This window comes from Onychostoma macrolepis, chromosome 18 (assembly GCF_012432095.1).
Source record: "Onychostoma macrolepis isolate SWU-2019 chromosome 18, ASM1243209v1, whole genome shotgun sequence".
NCBI classification, from domain to species: Eukaryota; Metazoa; Chordata; class Actinopteri; order Cypriniformes; family Cyprinidae; genus Onychostoma; species Onychostoma macrolepis.
In genome coordinates this window covers 19,898,930-19,918,835 of record NC_081172.1, presented here as the reverse complement: position 1 = coordinate 19,918,835, position 19,906 = coordinate 19,898,930, and the positions used below count along the sequence as shown (strand labels likewise).

Sequence of the window (19,906 nt, the reverse complement as noted above, 5' to 3'; positions counted from 1 at the left end):
TTAATTATGTTCGGGTCAGATTGACCCGAAGAAAATTTTATTTTTTTCCCGAAAATACTAGTTAACGTTATCGCATTGGACTCAAACTTACTGACTTTGTTCACATAGGGTATAAGTACTTCTCATAAATTTTTTTAGAATTTTAGTTTTTTTTTTGTGGGTTTTATTTCACCTAGTCACACTTGTTGTGTTCCCGGTCAAAAATAGCATAATTACAGATTCATAAGCAATTTTTTGGAGTCCGGTCATTTTTGACCGGGAACACCACAAGTGTGACTTTGTGCAATTTTGTACAAAATAAAAACATTTAAAAGCAAACTTCCTGATTAAACATTAAAGCACACTAGTGTGATAAACAGTGCAAATTTTTATAAATTTTGATCTCATATTATGAATATTATTCATAAAAAATGTTTTTTTTTACTCAAAAAATGAGGAACCTACTCTCAGATAAATTAGGCTAACGATTAATCAGATGCAAATAGAAACACAAAACCAGTCCTAAATGAAAGAAAACAAGTTGACAAAAAGAATGAATCCAATATTCAGTGATAATATAGCAAAATGAGAGATTTATGGGAACACCACAAGTGTGACTTTTTGCAATTTTGTACAAAATAAAAGCATTTAAAACCAAACATCCTGATTAATCATTAAAGCACACTAGTGTGAGAAACAGTGCAAATTGTTTGGAGTCCGGTCATTTTTGACCGGGAACAAAACAAGTGTGACAGGAGTCTGAACACAACCAGAGGGTTAAGACTAGGCTACATAAACAGCTCTATTTTCCAAGATGTTAATCTGCACAAAAATCCTGATAATCGAGCCGTCGTTTGATAAAATCAAATACACATAAGATAATTACAATAGCTGTGCTGTGATTTCGGCTATACTTGCATGTAAAATTAGAGAAACAACATAATATCTGTGTTTAACTGAAAGCGCTACTCCTCTCCACCGCTCGCTGACACACACACAGAGAGAGAGAGAGGTGTGCATGCACGCGCTGGGACAGCAAGACATCGCGCTCAAGTGGCAGTACTGGCACCTCTCAGAAACTAAATAAGGTTTGGGCAAACCCTAAAGATTTGTTGCTAGGCGCTTTTTTGAAGAGGGGGGAAAAAGTTGCTAAAGGGGTCTGCAAAGTCGCTAAGTTGGCAATGCTGTGCACCTCCATTTCTCCAACTACGGGCGAGGCCACGGGTCAAACAGAAAATGTGCGCTGCGTTACTTGAGCGTTAATAAAATTAGTGCCGTTAAAATGAATTTGCGTTAATGCATTAACTTTGACAGCACTAATATATATATAATGAAAATTTCATGTTTGTGTTATTTGTCCAATACCAATAAACTACTAAATACATACTCATGATCAGATTTTAGACTGTGATAACTTGTGATACAATATGACTCATATTATCTTGACATTCGTCTGCCCCTACTTGACCTGACTCATGTCCTGCCTTATGAGGTCATTGGCTACATTCAAAATCAATCATCCATATTAAGTATGCCTATAAAAGTGCAAATATTGTATCAAGTCAGTTGCATTTGGCCACAGTTAAACAGAATCTTTGTGATGTCTGTCTTTCTTTACACACTGCTTATCTTTCAACTACATGCAAAGGCAGAAAAGCCTATTTGCCGAATGATGGGAGACCCTAAGTACCCGCTGTTATCAAAGGATGGAGACGTAAACATTGGAGCACTGTTTTCCATCCACAGCATAGAGATACTACCTTCATTTGAGTATACACAAAAACCTCATCTTTTATCATGTTCAAGGTTTGTTACTTTGTAAAATATAGAGCTATTCAACAGAAATGCAAATAATACAGCTTATTTATTTATTCATTTATATAAAGTATTAAAGTTAATGTATTTCAGGTGTGAACCACATTCAGATTGTGAAATAATACAAATAAAGTATGTTTTTTGACTGTATTTTTCTGTTTATGTTAATAATTTGTATTTAACACACAAAAACTTTTTTTTTTTTTACAGTGTGAGTCTAAGAGATTTTCGAATGGCTCAGACCATGATTTTTGCCATTGAGGAGATTAACAGTAATCAAAGTTTGTTACCAAATGTTTCTGTTGGCTACCGAATTTATGATACCTGTGGTTCAAGACTGTCTTCTATGAGTGCAACCATGGCATTGATGAATGGTCCAGAGTTTACAGCAGGAGACAGATGCAATGGACAGTCTCCTATACATGCTATCATAGGAGAAACAGAATCTTCTGCAACAGTGATTCTGTCCAGAACAATAGGACCTTTTAAAATTCCTGTGGTAAGGAGCAATAACATTAAACACTTGGACATAATCACTCTTCTGATGACTGTTTAACATCTAGCAGTTTTCCTTATTTCTTTCTTTCTTTTAGATAAGTCCCTCAGCCTCATGTGAATGTCTCAGTAATAGGAAAAATTACCCCTCTTTCTTCAGGACTATTGCTAGTGATTACCACCAGAGCAGAGCACTTGCATACATAGTCAAGCACTTTGGCTGGTCTTGGGTGGGAGCTGTAAACACTGACAATGACTATGGAAACAATGGGATGACAATATTTCTGAATACAGCCCAGGAGGAGGGAATTTGTGTGGAATACTCTGTGAAATTCTACCGAACAGAGCATGACAAACTCCAAAAAGTGGTAGAGACAATTAAAAAAAGCAGTGCAAAAGTGATTGTTGCATTTCTTACCAGTTCTGAAATGTTCAATCTACTTGAGCAGCTAAGTATTCAGAACATTACAGGCCTCCAAATGATTGGAGTGGAGGGATGGATAACTGCAAAGAGTTTGATCACTCCAAACTGTTTTCAGGTGCTTGGAGGGTCACTGGGGTTTGCAGTAAGAAAAATTGATATTGAAGGTTTTGCAGATTATGTTATAAAAGCATTCTGGGAAACAGATTTTCCATGCTCACAGACTGGGAGTAATTCTTCTCAGTATGCTGTAAATTGCAACATATATCAGGATCTACTATTGCTGAAAAACTACAATGAAGATGTGCCTGAACAAAGATATTCAAGTAATGTTTACAAAGCAGTTTATGCTGTGGCTCACTCACTCCACAATCTACTCATGTGCAGAGAACAAGCAGGTTGTGAAAAAGGCCTGAAAATACAACCACAGCAGGTACAAAATAATAATAATAAAAATAAAAGATAAGCAGTACGGTAGAGAAAACAAGAGCAAGATGATAACTGGATTTCTGTTTGTTATGTTTCTCAATAGGTTGTTGAGGCTCTGAAAAAGGTTGATTTCACTGTAAAACTGGGAGATCGGGTGTGGTTTGACAGCACTGGTGCCACAGTAGCCCAATATGAAGTTGTGAACTGGCAGAAAGACTCAAATGGATCAATCCAATTTAAAGCAGTGGGGTACTATGATGCATCACTCCCCCCTGACCAGCGTTTTGTGCTCAATACTGAAAACATAATCTGGGCTGGAGGACAAATTGAGGTAAATGCCAGTAATAAGTCTGACCTAAAGGGCTTAATGAAACTGGAAGTTTGGAAAACAATATTGTATATTAAGAGGGCACTCCAAATATATTTGCACTGTCCTATACAAATGACCTTTTTAGGATACCACATTAGAAGGATAAATAAAAAAAATAAATAATTAAATGTCCCCCCTGTAAAATGGTCAAAAGCAACAGCAGAGGGCGGTAACAAGTCAGTTTTAAGCAAAGGGACTACCGTGGTGGTAATAGTGATATTTTTTTTAATGAAAATTTCAATGCATTTTCTTCATACAATAACTTATTTGCATCATTTAAAGATTAAAATATGCAATTGTTTGATCAAAATAATTTTAGAAAATGTCTCTTTATTCTTCAAAGTCAGTATAAACAACTAAGAAAACTATTATTTTATTTTATTTTATTTTATTCAGAAACCAAGGTCTGTGTGCAGTGAGAGCTGTCCCCCAGGCACTAGGAAGGCTGCACAGAAAGGAAGACCTGTTTGCTGTTATGATTGTATTCCATGTGCAGAAGGAGAAGTCAGTAACGAGACAGGTAATTTCCGGGCCATGTCACAGTTTCAAGGAAAATTGCTCCTTTTTGTGTTTTCCCTCTTACGTTGCAGTTCTGGATGCAGTTTCCTAGCAAAGGATTTAAATAAAATTATTTTATCTCTAACTATAATGATCATTACTTTCTTTCCAGATTCAAATAACTGCAAGCAGTGTCCAGGTGAATACTGGTCTAATGCTGAGAAAAATAAATGTGTCTTAAAGGCTGTAGAGTTTCTGTCATTCACAGAGGTTATGGGTATAGTGTTAGTCTTTTTCTCACTCTTTGGAGCAGGATTAACTGTGCTGATGGCCATCCTGTTTTACAGTAAAAAGGACACCCCTATAGTAAAAGCCAACAACTCAGAGCTGAGCTTCCTGCTGCTCTTCTCATTGGCTCTGTGTTTTCTCTGTTCACTTACTTTCATCGGTCGTCCCACTGAGTGGTCCTGTATGTTGCGTCACACAGCATTTGGCATCACTTTTGTCCTCTGTATCTCCTGTGTTCTGGGAAAAACAATAGTGGTGTTAATGGCTTTTAAGGCTACACTTCCAGGAAGTAATGTCATGAAATGGTTTGGGCCTGTACAACAACGACTCAGTGTTCTTGCCTTTACGCTTATACAAGTTATTATCTGTGTGCTTTGGCTAAAAATATCACCTCCATTTCCATACAAAAATTTGAAGTATTATAATGAGAAGATTGTTCTTGAGTGCAGTCTGGGTTCTACTATAAGTTTCTGGGCTGTGCTGGGTTATATTGGTCTCCTGGCTGTCTTGTGTTTCATTCTGGCTTTTCTAGCTCGCAAGCTGCCTGATAACTTCAATGAAGCCAAATTTATTACATTCAGTATGCTTATATTCTGTGCTGTATGGATCACATTTATCCCATCTTATGTCAGTCCTCCTGGAAAGTTTACTGTAGCTGTGGAGATATTTGCCATTTTAGCCTCGAGCTTTGGCTTACTTTTCTGCATATTTGTACCTAAATGTTACATAATTCTGTGTAAGCCTGAACAAAACACAAAGCAACATCTGATGGGAAAAGTTTCCATATAAATCATAGTCAAAAATAAAGAGAGACATCTATATCAACATTGCAGTGTTTTGTGGTGTTTATTCAATAAAATTAGACCAATTCTCATTTAATTTATGAATATTTTATTTATGTAATTAATTAGTTCATTCTATTGTACTATTGATCAATGAGATTCTGAAACTAGAAATGTTTATTAACATTTCATTCTGTTATGTGTCTCCTGGACTCCTGGTACCAGCTTAATTCAAATAATTCCATATTTAAAAAAAAAAAAAAAAAATGATACTTTAAAATATTAAAATGAATACAATATCTGTAAACATTTAGTCATTACATCATGTAATATTTATTTTGTTTGCAGGATGACAGTTTTCTGTTCTCCATCTTCAATAGTGACTGTAACGCCTGTTTCACACCACAAGCTTGAGCTTCGCATGAGCTTCACATCAGCATACAGGAACTACATTCACTGCACAACTTCACTGCAGCTGCAGACTCTAAAAGAATATTCATGCTGGAAGCATTTGTACAGGGTCACAGCAGCGGCTCCAAAGCTATAACTAAAACTTATAAGCTATAAATTTGTTTTTAGAAGTTGGTCAGTTATAAATTTGAATGTTTTAAAGTCCTGAAAGTCTGTTAACATGGGGATTCACATGTTAACACTGGTTTCCAATTAACTGAATTAATGATTTTATTTTATTTTTTTTAATAATACACCATACTTTCCTTTCCCCCAAAATAGTTGATGAGTAAATCTTCTATACATATTTTTAATTCTTCACTTTCTTTTGTGATATACTCCAATTATTTTGAAAACACAATATACATACTTATTCTGTGCATTTGTAGCACTTTTTGTGTGGAATGATATTTACATCAAAATTGTGCTGTCACTTTAATTGAGCGAGAGTAGTGCTGCAAAAATAGACTCTGTGCCGAAACCAAGTGCTTTTAACATAACACTCCTGCTTGACACTCATGCTCTGCTCCTGTGCACCGCTGGTGTCATTGTGAGCTGCTGGCTATCCCATGACCTCAGCGCCCTCAAGCGACGCAGTCTCAGCACTCTCAATCGAAGCAGTCTCAGCGCCCTCAAACGACACAGTCTCAGCACCCCCAAGCACCATAGTTTCAGTGCTCTCAAGTACCGCAGTTTCAGTGTTCTCAAGCACCGTTTCAGCACTCTCATGCGAAGCCATTTCATCACATCCAAGCATTGTAGTTTCTATGCACCCAGACCCACTGGTCATTACGCACTCTAGCCCACTGACCACTACGCACTCAAGCCTGCCGGCTGCTACGCAATCAAGCTTGCTTGGCTCAGCACTCATACAGTGCTGCTTGAAAATTTGCGAACCCTTTGGAATTTTCTATATTTCTGCATAAATATGACACATAACATCTTCAGATTTTCATATAAGTCTTGAAAGTAGACAAACAGAACCGAATCAAACAAGTGAGAGAAAATTATTTTCTTTGTCATGCATTTATTGAGAAAAATTATCCAGTGTTACATATCTATGTGTTGCAATAGTATGTGAATCTTTGCTTTCAGTATCTGGTGTGACCCCCTCTTGCTGCAGTAACTGAAGGTACAGTTTCTTGTAAATGCTGTTCAGTCTTGCACAATAACATTTAGGAGTTTTAGCCCATTCCTTAGTGCAGAATCACTTAAACTCTGTGATGTTGGAGGGTTTCCTCCTATGAACTGCTTGCTTAGATCCTTCCGCAACATTTTAATTGGATTAAGGTTTAGACTTTGACTCAGCCATTACAAAACATTAACTTTGTTCTTCTTTAACCATTTTTTGGTAGAATGGATTGTGTGCTTGGGGTTGTTGTCTTGCTGCATGACCCACAATCTCTTGAGACTCTGTTCTTAAACAGATGTCCTGAAGTTTTCCTTTAGAATTTGCTGGTATAATTCTGAATTCATTGTTCCATCAATGATGGCAGGCTGTCCTGGCCAAGATGCAGCAAAACAGGCCCAAGCCATGATACTACCACCAACATGTTTCACAGATGGGGTAAGATTCTTAAGCTGGGATGCAGTGTGTTCTTTTCTCAAACATAATAGCTTCTCATTTAAACCAGTAAGTTCTATTTTGGTTTCATCCATCCATTAAACCCTTCTCCAATAGTCCTCTGGCTTGTCCACATGATCTTTAACAAACCATTTTCTTTTTTGAGAACAGTGGCTTTCTTCTTGCAACTCTGCCATGCACACCATGGTTGTTCAGTGTTCTCCTGATGGTGGGCTCATGAACATTAACATTAGCCAATGTGAGAAAGATCTTTAGTTGCTTAGAAGTTACCCTGGGAACTTTTGCAACCTCGTAGATTATTACACGTTCTGCTTTGGAGTGATCTTTGTTGGTCGACCACTTCTCGGGAACGTAACAGTGGTCTTGAATTTCCTCCATTTGTACACAATCTGTCTGACTGTGGATTTGCGGAGTGCAAACACTTTAGAGATGGTTTTGTAACCTTTTCTAGCCTGATGAGCAACATCAACTCTTTTTCTGAGGTCCTCAGTAATTTCCTTTGTTTGTGACATGATTCACTTCCACAAACATGATCAGACTTTGACAGATCCCTGTTCTTTGAATAAAACAGGTCACGTACTGACATTTGATAGTCATTGCAGTGACTGAAAACACCTCTGCACAGATGGACTCTAATTTCACCTTTAAATTAGCTGCTAATCCAAGAGATTCACATACTTTTGCCACTCACAGATATGCAATATTGGATCATTTTCCTGAATAAATAAATGACAAAGAAAATATTTTTTGTCTCATTTGTTTGACTGGGTTCTCTTTGTCTACTTTCAGGACTTGTGCGAAAATCTGATTATGTTTTGGGTCATATTTATGCAGAAATATACTAAAGGGATCACAAACTTTCCAGCAGCACTGTAGGTTTGCAAACCTTGACGCTCTCTAGTTTACCGGTCACAGCATCGTCTTTCTCGGAAATATACGTTGTGCACTCTGAATCTGTCCACTCTAGTCCCAGAGTTTGCTCCAGAATCCACTTGATTCCCCGAATCCGTTCCTGAGCCTACTCTAGTTCCCGAACCATTTGCAAGCCTCCTCCAGTCCCAGAGTATGCTCCATAGCTCACTCCAGCCCTTGAATCTGCTCCAGAGCTCGCTCTAGTCCATGGAACCCACTGCAGAACCTCCAGAGGTGGTGACATCTGCTGCAGAACCTCCAGAGGTGGTGGCGGTGTTCACTTTAGCTCCTCTCAAGGCATGGGTAGCCACTTATGAACTTTTTATCTGTTCTGACCGTCTGACTGTCTATGAATCCCATGTCATACCTATCTCAGCCATAGAAGCCATTCATGAACTCACAGCCCTTCCTGTTACGGCCATGAAGACCACCTTTGAACTCTTTGTCTATCCTGACGCAGTCATGGAGACCATCTGTGCATCCTCAGGTCATGACTGTCGCAGCCTGTGAGACCGTTCATGAACTACAGTAACTGTCCTTCTTGTCGTGGTCACGGAGACCGCCTCTGAATTCACTCAATGTCATGTCCCGGCCAAAGAGGCTACTTGTGAACACTCTTGTCATCCTGCAAGAACCAAGGAGGCCGTTTCTGAACTCTCAGTTAACCCTGTCATGGCTAAGGAGGCCGTTTCTGAGCTCTACATCTGTCCTGTCGTGACTAAGGAGATATGTTGCAATTACTAGCTGGAGTTCCCATGAACTCCCCTAGAGGGCACTCCATCTCAGGCCCTTGCCACAATACAGTCCTTGCCGGACTCCATTTCCCATGCCTATGAATGTGTTATTGGACTCCAGTTGTTTCCCATCAGGAGGACTATAAAATATGCCTTCACACACACTGAATTCGCTGAGTATTGTTAGCCTGCAATGTTTTCTAGTTTCCATGTCCCCTTGTTCCCTTTCAGTCGGTCACTCCGAGTCACGTCGGGTGACCGACGAATTGGGTTTTCGGTTTTGGTCGATCAGACAGCACGCCTCACGCAGGAACGTGCTCAGTCAGTGTTGAACTGCTTGAATACGTTCAAGAGCAGGACGGCGGTCCCACTGAAACAATTTCAGAGGCTCCTGGGGCATATGACAGCTGCAGCGGCAGTCAGGTCTCCAGGCATGCTGTGGTTTACACAGATGCCTCTACCACCGGCTGGGGGGCCACGCTCAATGGGCTTGCAGTGTCAGGGGTTTGGATGGGCCCCCAACTGCACTGGCACATCAATTGCCTAGAGTTGTAGTACGCCTTGCCCTGAACCGTCTCAGGACATGCTTACGGGGCAAACACGTGCTGGTCCATACGGACAACACTGCGACCGTTCCATACATCAACCGACAAAGTGGTCTATGCTCCCGTCGCAACTCGCCCGCCATCTCCTCCTTTGGAGTCAGCAGCATCTGTGGTCACTTTGTGCCATTCACATTACGGGCTTGCACAACCGGGCAGCCGACGAGCTGTCACGAGCTACGCTTCCCAGAGAATGGAGACTCCATCCTCAGACGGTCCAGCTGATATGGAGACGTTTTGGGGCCGCTCAGCTGGACCTGTTTGCCTCTACGGAAACCTCTCATTGCCAGCTACTTTACTCCCTGACCGAGGGAACACTCGGCACGGATGCACTACGTTCCCCCCAGTGAGCCTTCTAACACAGACACTGTGCAAGGTCAGGGAGGACGAGGAGCAGGTCCTATTAGTGGCCCCCTTTTGGCCCACCCGGACCTGGTTCCCGGAACTGATGCTCCTCGTGACAGCCCCTCCTTTGCAGATTCCTCTGAAGAAGGATCTACTGACTCAGAGACGGGGCACCCTCTGGCACCCGCGTCCAGACCTCTGGAAACTTCACGTCTGGTCCCTGGACGGGATGTGGAGGTTCTAGGTGACCTACCTCAAGGGGTAGTTGACGCCATCACTTCAGCAAGAGCACAGTCTACAAGATACGCTTACACTTTGAAGTGGAACCTGTTCGTTGAGTGGTGTTCCTCTCATCGAGAGGACCCCCGAAGATGTCCGATCAGAGTCGTGCTGTCCTTCTTGCTGCAAGGGTTGGAGCGAAGGCTGTCTCCCTCCACTCTTAAAGTCTATGTGGCTGCGATTGCTGCCAACCATGACCCCGTGGAAGGGAAGTCGGTGGGGAAGCATGACTTGGTCATCAGGTTCCTTAGGGGGGCGAGAAGATTAAATCCTCCACGGCCCCCCTCTATACCCTCTTGGGACCTGTCTCTAGTGCTCAGAGCAGACAGTCGAGCTGAAGTTTCTTTCAATGAAGGCTCTGCTCCTGCTTGCATTGGCCTCCATCAAGAGGGTAGGGGACCTGCACGCATTTTCGGTCGACGACTCGTGCCTAGACTTTGGGCCGACTGACTCCCAGGTAATCCTGAGGCCCCGGAGCAAGCTCCAGGTGGTGAGCCTGCAAGTGCTGCCCCCGGAGGAGGCAGACCCAGCCCTAGCTTTGCTTTGTCCTGTCCGAGCATTGCGATGCTACTTTGACAGGACGCAGAGCTTCAGGACCTCAGACCAGCTTTTTGTCTGTCACAGAGGCCAGCAGAAGGGGAATGCCGTCTCTAAGCAGAGGATGGCCCACTGGATAGTGGACACCATCACCCTGGCTTATCAGGCAGAGGGTGTGCCCTGCCCGTTCAGGTTGAGAGCCCACTCTACTAGAATTATTGCATCCTCCTGGGCGTTGGCACGCGGTGCCTCGCTAGCAGATATTTGTAGAGCTGCGGGCTGGGCGACCCCTAACATGTTCACTATATTTTATAGCCTTCGTGTGGAACCGGTTTCCTCCTGTGTTCTCACCTCAGACGGGTAGAATCTGAGAGGCTCCGGTTTTGGGTCGGCTTGCTAAAACTGCTCCAGAGAGTCCGTACTGTAGACCCTGTTGAGCTCCTCCGTCCCCTCAGCAGCCAGACGTGGCGGAGCGTCTGGTGCCAGGCCCTCACTCGGTGAATCCGTGAGAACAGGTAGAGGGCTGGGTTCCATATGTAGAGACCTAGTTGGATCCATATGTGTAAGTCCACGGTATAGCCTCTAAACTCGTGTTTCCCTGGCAGACTTTCTGCCATTGTCCAAGAGGCTACAATCACCTCTAATCGTCCATATTCACCTAAATGGTTGTTCATATGTGTAAGTGCTTCTGAAACTCCTTCGGGAAGGATGGGCTTCCGCAGCGTTCCTGTTCCAAGTGGAACGGGTACGTTTTCCCAGTGTTATCCAGTCTTACTGAGTGGGTAGTGCTATAGCAACAGTAGCTGGTCTTCTTGTGGCTTCCACAGGACACTGGAAAGGGCAGTATCCATGGCCCTTTGGTTGGGATCCCAATTCGTCGAGTTACCGACTGAAAGGGAACGTCTCGGTTATGTATGTAACCCTCGTTCCCTGAAGGAGGGAACATAGACGTCAAGTCGCCACGGCTGCTGTACCACCGCTGAGCGGCCGGGTCACCGGCTCTGCTCCTCAACGAAAACCTGAATATGCACTGCACCTGCTGCCTACTTATACTCACGCTGTGATCAGTGGCAGCTGGATGCAATAATTGCAATAATTGGCTCGTTTAGTTACACTCGAAGTGGATTGGTCTTTCTAAGCGAGATTCCAATTTGTTGGTCACCTGACATGATGTCTTTGTTCCCTCCTTCAGGGAACGAGGGTTACATACGTAACCAAGACGTTTTCCTTTGCCTTGCCGTCATGTTTTTGTATCTTGGACTGTTTACCTGTTTTTACGATTGTTTCGCTGCATGCCCTGACCATTTCCTGTTTACGGATTACTCTTTGTCTTTGCCTGGGATGTTACTGTTTGCTGGTACTGGACCCTGCCAGTTTGACCATGTGTATGAATAAAGCCTGCATTTGGATCCACAATCCAAATTGTCATGCCTCCTAAGTTACAATTGCAATGATTGAGTTAGTGCTGGTGGCAGATAAAGTCTTTAATTGTTGGTGATTTGACTGAGTTTTTTTTTTTTTTTTGTTACCTTTGGCTTGTTTGGTTGGTGACACAAAATTTTTGGCAATATTGTCGAATTGATTGCATAGACACTATTTAAAGAGATGACATCACTGAATCAACAATGGACTGACTTTAATTGAAAAATTTACTCTTTACTATTGTCCTTGTAAGGGCCATCCTTTGGCCCAATGACAAAATCCACTGGCATGGTTGACATTGTACAGTGGGTGTAGGCCTTTTTACCTGCACTTTGGCAAAGTTCATTTAATTTATTAGGATTTCAGGTAACACTTTACTTAAAGGGGTGTGCATAAGGCTGGGAAAATACACATCCAGCACCCGTACGATCAGCACTGGAGCTCCTCAGGGCTCCATTCTCTCCCCACTGCTCTTCTCCCTGTACACCAATGACTGCACATCTAAAGACCCCTCTGTCAAGCTCCTAAAGTTTGCAGATAACACCACACTGAGCGGCCTCATCCAGGATGGTGATGACTCTGCTTACAGACATGAGGTTAAGGAGCTGGCTTTCTGGTGCAGTCTTAACAACCTGGAGCTCAACACGCTCAAAACTGTGGAGATGATCGTGGACTTTAGGAGAAACCCCCCTGCACTCCCCCGACTCACCACCATGAACAGCACTGTGACTGTAGTTGAGTCATTCAGATTCCTGGGCAGCACCATCTCTCAGGACCTGAAGTGGGACATTCACATTAACTCTACTGTCAAAAAGGCCCAGCTTAGGAAGTTCAACCAACCAAAGGAGCTGCTGAAACAGTTCTACTCTGCTATCATTGAATCCATCCTCTGCATTTCATTAACCTTTTGAGCGGTACGGTCCCACGTATGGGATTTAGAACGTTCGGTGACGTCGCATAACTGCCAAATTCAAATGATGGTTTCGCGCGTTGACTGGCGCGGAGACAGAGAGAGATGTGCACTGCAATTGTCATATTATCACAACTATGCAGTGTTCTTAACCGCATAATGCATATTTTAGGTTTCAGACATTTAAATACACATAAGTACTAGTAAAACAATACATTTAGAGCTTGTAAAATACACACAGATGTCTATGGAAGCAACAATAACAATCGATTCAAATTTAACACATAGTGTAAGTAACTATAAAGTTCACTCTAATCTTCACCCAGTTCACCAGCCACTTACTTGCATGTATTTCGGGAGAAATTGATGAATTCACATGCTGTCAATCAGACTGACAGTACTCTCTGAACTGCAGCACGAACAAACATGGCGGCGCCCATCTCACGTTAAAGATCACGATCGAGATCATTTATAGAGGTGTTTAAATGACAAAACACACTCATTTATGAATATTTGTGAATCGGAATATCAGATTGTCCATGACATGATAAGCAAGCTTGTGAATATATTAAATAAAAAAGGAAAAACTAAATAAAAGTGATCCATCTGTCATACAGTGTTATTGTGGCCGCGGTGTGTCACGTGACAATCATGACGCGTCACCATGGAAACAGTAAGGGCAAACGTTCTAAAATAACGGTCACCTTAAAAAAACTCACTCTGGGGGGACCGCTAGAATATTTTAAACTCACCACTGAAAGGGTTAACTGTCCAGTTCAGCTCAGCTACCAAATCTGACCTCAGAAAACTACAAAAGGTAGTCCGGACTGCTGAGCGAATCATTGGTACAACCCTCCCATGTCTCCAAGAACTGTACTCATCCAGAGTGAGAAAAAGGGCTGGTAAGATCACTCTGGACACCTCACATCCAGCACACTCCCTCTCTGAACTGTTACTGTCTGGTCGACGCTACAGAGCTCTGAGCACCAGAACGACCAGACACAGGAACAGTTTCTTCCCTCAGGCAATCCATCTCATGAACATTTGAACTCTTAACAATAAACATGAAACACACAACATTATCATACTTTTTATTTTTTATTTAACACATACTTATTACATTTCAAAATTGCACCTAACATAGTCAAGTCAAGTCAAGTTGCGCTTTATTGTCATTCCGCTACATGCGGGGGCATACAGTGGAACGAAATGTCGTGCCTCACAGGACCACGGTGCTACATAAATACAGGAATACAGCAATGAAGTAAAACAATATAAACCTATACACAACTATCCTACTTATAGATTTTGACTATAAATATACTATATATAAAACATTTTTTTTACCTATACATAAACTAAAAAATACAAACTATACGAATGCTTCAGATAAATACTGTACATGTGCGAAGAGAAACATTGTGAGTCAGCAGCTGGCTGGGGAACAGTGCAGGATGATTTGTAATGCATGAGCATGTAAAAATACATCTATTACTGAGTCTTTTTGTGGGATTTGTATACACACAGCAGTGTGTGTGAAAAGTGACTAGTGCGCATAGAGGAGGAGAGTGTGTGTGTACAGGCCCACTCACCTGTGTGTAGCACACTTCGATTGCACAAAAAAAAAAAAGTTCCATAAGTTTCAGATGATCCATGTTTCAGGAGGTAGGGCGTTTGTATGGGGTTTCAGAGAGGGGCGGGGTGATTTGAGTTCAGGGCTCTGATGCTTCGGTACCATCTTCCTGATGGTAGGAGCTGGAAGAGACTGTGGGAGGGGTGTGTGGAGTCCTTCACGATACTGTTGGCTTTGCTGGAGCATCGTGTGAGGAAAATGTCCAGAATGGAGGGGAGAGAGGCACCGATGATCCTTGCAGCTGTGTTCACTGTCCGCTGGAGGGTCTTGCGGTCTGCTAGAGTACAGTTCCCGTACCAGACAGTGATGCAGCTGGTCAGCACACTCTCAATGGTGCCCCTGTAGAAAGTGGTGAGGCTGGGTGGAGGGAGACTTGTTCTTTTCAGCCGGCGGAGAAAGTGTAGGCGCTGTTGAGCCTTCTTGTAGAGTGACATGGTGTTGGTGGTCCAGGTGAGATCCTCTGTGATGTGCACCCCCAGGATTTTGGTGCTGCTGACTCTCTCCACAGGCGAGCTGTCGATGGTCAGTGGGGGGTGATCACCGGAGTTTCTTCTGAAGTCCATCACAACCTCCTTTGTCTTACTCACATTGAGGGACAGGTTGTTAGTGCCACACCATTTCGCCAGATGTGCCACTTCCTCTCTGTAGTGCGTTTCATCGTTGTTGCTGATGAGACCTACCACAGTTGTGATCAGCGAACTTGATGATGTGGTTGGAGCTGTACTTGGCAGTGCAGTCGAGGGTCAGCAGCGTGAAGAGCAGCGGGCTGAGCACACAGCCTTGTGGGGCACCTGTGCTCAGTGTGGTAGTGCACGAGGTGTTGTGGCCGATACGGACTGACTGAGGTCTTCCGGTTAGAAAGTCCAGAATCCAATTACAGAGGGAGTTGTTAAGGCCCAGCAGGTTTAGTTGTAGTTTAGTTAGAGCTGTTGTGGGATTATTGTGTTGAATGCTGAGCTGAAGTCAATGAACAGCATTCTAACATAAGAGTCTTTGTTTTCTAGGTGGGTAAGAGCCAGGTGGAGGGTGGAGGAAATTGCATCGTCCGTAGAGCGGTTTGGATGGTATGCAAACTGGAGCAGATCGAGTGTGTTGGGGACCTCTCAAAGCACTTCATCATGATTGGAGTCAGTGCTATGGGACGGTAGTCATTTAGACAGGACACAGGTGATTTCTTTGGTACCGGTATGATTGTTGTGGATTTGAGACATGTGGGGACGACTGCCTGGCTCAGCGAGGTGTTGAAGATATCTGTTAGGACATCTGTCAGCTGTACAGCACAGTCTTTCAGTACACGGCCAGGTATGTTGTCAGGACCCGCAGCCTTGCGTGGGTTGATCCTAGATAGGGTCTTCCTTACGTCGGCTGGAGACAGACAGAGCGCCTGGTCATTGGGAGGTGTGGGCAGTTTTTGTGCAGGTGTGTCATTCTGCATTTCAAACCGTGAATAAAAGTGGTTGAGTGTATCTGGGAGGGATGTGTCATCATCACAGGCCTGTGGCGGGGGCTTGTAGTCTGTGATGGTCTGAATGGCTTGCCACAGACTCCGTGTGTCTCTGCTGTCTCTGAAGTGATTTTTGATTTTTTGAGCATATGACCGTTTTGCATTTTTGATGCTGCGGGACAGATTTGCTCTTGTTGTTTTGAGGGCTGCTTTATCTCCTGATCTGAATGCTTCATCTCTGGTCTTTAGCAGCCCACGAACCTCTGCTGTCATCCACGGCTTCTGGTTGGCGCGTGTGGTGAAGGTCTTGGTGACTGTCACATCATCAGTGCACTTTTGGATGTAAGCAGTCACAGTTTCGGTGTACTCCTGCAGGTCTGTGTGGTTGTTGTAGGTGGCCGCCTCTTTAAACATGCTCCAGTCTGTGTCCTGGAAGCAGTCCTGCAGTGCTGAGGTAGCATTTTCTGGCCATACCGTGATCTGCTTTAGAACCGGTTTGGCAAGTTTGAGAAGTGGTCTGTATGCTGGGATTAGCATAACAGAGATGTTATCCGAGTACCCGAGGTGGGGGCGGGGTTCGGCTTTGTAAGCGTTCTTTTCTGTTGTGTAAACAAAGTCCAGTGTTATTTCCCCTTGTTGCAAAGTTCACATGTTGGTAGAACTTTGGCAAAACTGTCTTTAAGTTTGCGTGGTTGAAGTCACCGGCTATGATGAAAAAGCCGTCGGGGTTATTTGTTTGTTGTTTGCTGATGGCGCTGTACAGTTCACGAAGCGCGTCCTTAGCATTTGCACATGGGGTAATGTAAACCGCAACAATAACAATGGCTGTGAACTCCCGCGGCAGGTAGAATGGTAGACACTTCACAACCGTAAACTCCACCAGTGATGAACAGTGTTTTGTCACTACCACAGCATTGTTACACCATTTTTTGTTGACGTACACACACAAGCCACCCCTGCAAGTCTTACCAGACAGTGATGAATCTCTGTCCGCTCAGTAGCAGGTTAGCCCGTGCAGCTGAATGGCGGAGTCCGGGATGTTGTCGTTTAGCCATGTTTCAGTGAAAACAGACACACAACAATCCCTTGCCTCATGCTGTGTAGACCGACTGAGTTTAATTAAGTCTAGTTTGTTTTCCAGCTGTACATAGCTGTACATACTGAATTGTCTATTTTGTATATTGTTTTTGTGCTATTTTGCATATTGTCCATTTTGTATACATTATTTTTTTATTATCTGTGTCCTGTCCTGTCGCTGTCATTCTGTCGCACTGTGGAGCTACTGTCACTAAAACAAAGTCCTCGTATGTGCAAACTGTCATGAATCCAGTCTGTGAACTTCCATTCACTCACCATCAGAGGTCACTCACTCACCACAGTGATTCTGGCACTACACTAACTGTTGCACGTCACCTCCGGACTACAGTTCCCATCATCCATTGCACTGACGACACGCACACTTATAACTTGCACTTATAACTGCCCTAGCTTTAGGTACCCTACAGAGCCTTTATAGTTTTCCTAGTCTTGCCTTGCCTGTTTCGGATTGTGTTTTCCCCTGCCTGGACTATTGCTTATGTTTTCGAATTTACCTCTCTTGTCAAGACCCTTTGGATATTGTTCGCTGTCGACTGACTCTTGCCTGTTTGCTTTGCCTTGCCTGTGATATACCTGTTTGCCACTATTTGACCCTTGCTTGTTTCCTGACCACGCCTTTGTAATAAAGCTTGCATGTCTCTTGTCTCGTTGGCTCCATTACAGAAACATACCTTGCAATAAAGCTAATTCTGATTCTGATTCTGACACGAGACCTTCATAATCAAGACATGACACATGCCATTAATATGAAGGAGATTTTATGCATATTTATGACAACTGTCATGAAGTGTAATTCACTCAGTTATGTCATTTTTAATGCAAAGATGACATTGTTTGTGAAGTCTTTGTTATGACAACTTGACATAAACCAAGACAACATAACCTGTCGGTGTCTTTGTCATAACAACTTGACATTACCAGGTCAAGAAAAATATTCATGACACTGTCAAAATTATTTGACAGAGTATTAACTCTTAATGACATTTTAATGACAAATTCAATTTGTACCACTGAATAAAAGTGGCCGGAAAAATATTCATGACAAATATAATGGCCTCATGACAGCCAATGGCAAAACCAACCACATGACAGTTTAATGTAATGTTAACCCATAAAGCTAAGTAATTTCTTACGCTTGATAATTAATATCATCTGTCATGTTTATGACAGATTTATGACAGGTTATGTTGTCTTGGTAATGTCAAGTTGTCATGACAAAGACGCTGACAGGTTATGATGTGTTGGTTTATGTCAAGTTGTCATAACAAAGACATCTCAAACAATGTCATCTCTGCATTAAAAATGACATATCTGAGTGAATTACACATAATGACAGTTGTCATAAGTATGCATAAAATCTCCTTCATATTCATGACATGTGTCATGTCATGATTATGAAGGTGTCATGTCAGTCTAATGCACACCCCTTCGAGTAAAGTGTTACCGGATTTCATTTCAATTTGATTCTAGCTCTGTGTCCAATTTTGCCTCCAATTTTCAAGTGATCAGTTAATTTCCAATTAAGAACTGATCACAAATAATGGTTATTTATTAATTTAGATATTTGGTTATTTTGAATATCCCATACTTTCAATCATTTGTTCATAAGGGTCCCAATGTCACATTTGAGTCCCACATTGGCCGTACAGTATGTGGATCTCATGATCACAAACTCACCAGTCTGTTTAGTCAGAGAGTGTAGGTTGACTAATACCTTTAAGCAGAGGTGGGTAGTAACGAGTTACATTTACTTCGTTACATTTACTTGAGTACATTTTTTGGGTCACTAATACTTTTAGAGTATATTTAAAAATGGGTACTTTTACTCTTACTCAAGTACATTTTTAGTGAAAAAAACGGTACTTTTACTTCGTTACTGTGGGCGACACTCCTCTCGTTACTTTATCTTAATGCAATACAAGTTAAAAATCCCTCAATTTATTCCAAGCGTGCCGTCTACTTTTTTTTCTGGGCAATGAGCGATGCCAGTTCCCGAATGATTCATTCTTTTGAGTCAATTCTGTTTGAAGGCTTGATCAAACCAGTTGGAAGACCAGTGAATCGGTTCGCGAATCAGTTTGAATGAGTTTGAATGAGTCGTTGTAACATCGAGAGTGTTGAAGACATGGCTTTGGATCTACAGTCAGTTGAATGTAAATCTGCAAAGGCTATGGTTTGCTAGCTATGAAGATCTTTATTAGATGAACACCGTGTGTGCTGTCGGTTCCACAGGTATAGATTCGATTACAGTACACGATACCACTATGACATTACAGTTTGTTGTACATGTACCTTACACATTGTTACGTGTGGTTGTGGTGTCCAAGGAGTGCGAGGAGGCGACGGTTACAAAAGGTAACTTCTTTAATGAAGGAAAGTGGATAACGGAATATACATACATCACAACTTAACTTAACATCTTCAATAACGGACCAACACAGAGGGAGAACTCAGGACTTATAAAGGGACGGGAACAAAAGACCAAACAACATAATGAAACTCAGGTGGGGACAATCAAATGATAATTAACTAATGAGGGCAGGAACTAAACCAAATAAGGAAGACGAGGGCTAGGACAGACAGACGTGTAACAGTATCTCCCCCTCCCGGTAGGCGCGTCCCGCGCCGTAACAATACCAATGGGGAGGGGGGGTGGGCGTCCTGGATGCCGGAGCAGGACGGAGACACAGGACCCAGAGGAGGAATCCAGGGCGGGTCTGGGGACTCCGGCGGCCATGGCGGGTCTGGGGATTCCGGCGGTCCTGGCTGGTCAGGAGGCCTGGAAGGCCTAGGCGGGTCCGGAGGCTTGGAAGGTCTAGGCGGGTCAGGAGACACAGGGGAATAGCCCCCCCCAAAATTTTAAGGCAGAGATTCGGGG

At 42.9% G+C, this 19,906-nt stretch overlaps 1 protein-coding gene across 1 annotated transcript; it reads left to right on the top strand.

Moving 5' to 3' along the window:
• Positions 1-1,564: 1,564 nt before the first annotated feature.
• Positions 1,565-5,084, top strand: LOC131524899 (extracellular calcium-sensing receptor-like). The gene is made up of 6 exons (XM_058752286.1): positions 1,565-1,785; positions 2,005-2,293; positions 2,388-3,143; positions 3,243-3,470; positions 3,906-4,029; positions 4,180-5,084. The coding sequence occupies exons 1-6, from the start codon at positions 1,580-1,582 to the stop codon at positions 5,082-5,084; spliced, it is 2,508 nt and encodes an 835-aa protein (XP_058608269.1). The 5' UTR covers positions 1,565-1,579.
• The last annotated feature ends 14,822 nt before the right edge of the window (positions 5,085-19,906 follow it).

What these genes read in the sequence shown, in the direction of transcription:
- LOC131524899 (XM_058752286.1), top strand. Translation starts at nt 1,580, where the DNA reads ATGTCTGTCTTTCTTTACACACTGCTTATCTTTCAACTACATGCAAAG. An exon ending in CATCTTTTATCATGTTCAAG is followed by an intron (nt 1,786 to 2,004) that starts GTTTGTTACTTT and finishes TTTTTTTTACAG; the next exon opens with TGTGAGTCTAAGAGATTTTC. An exon ending in TGAAAATACAACCACAGCAG is followed by an intron (nt 3,144 to 3,242) that starts GTACAAAATAAT and finishes GTTTCTCAATAG; the next exon opens with GTTGTTGAGGCTCTGAAAAA.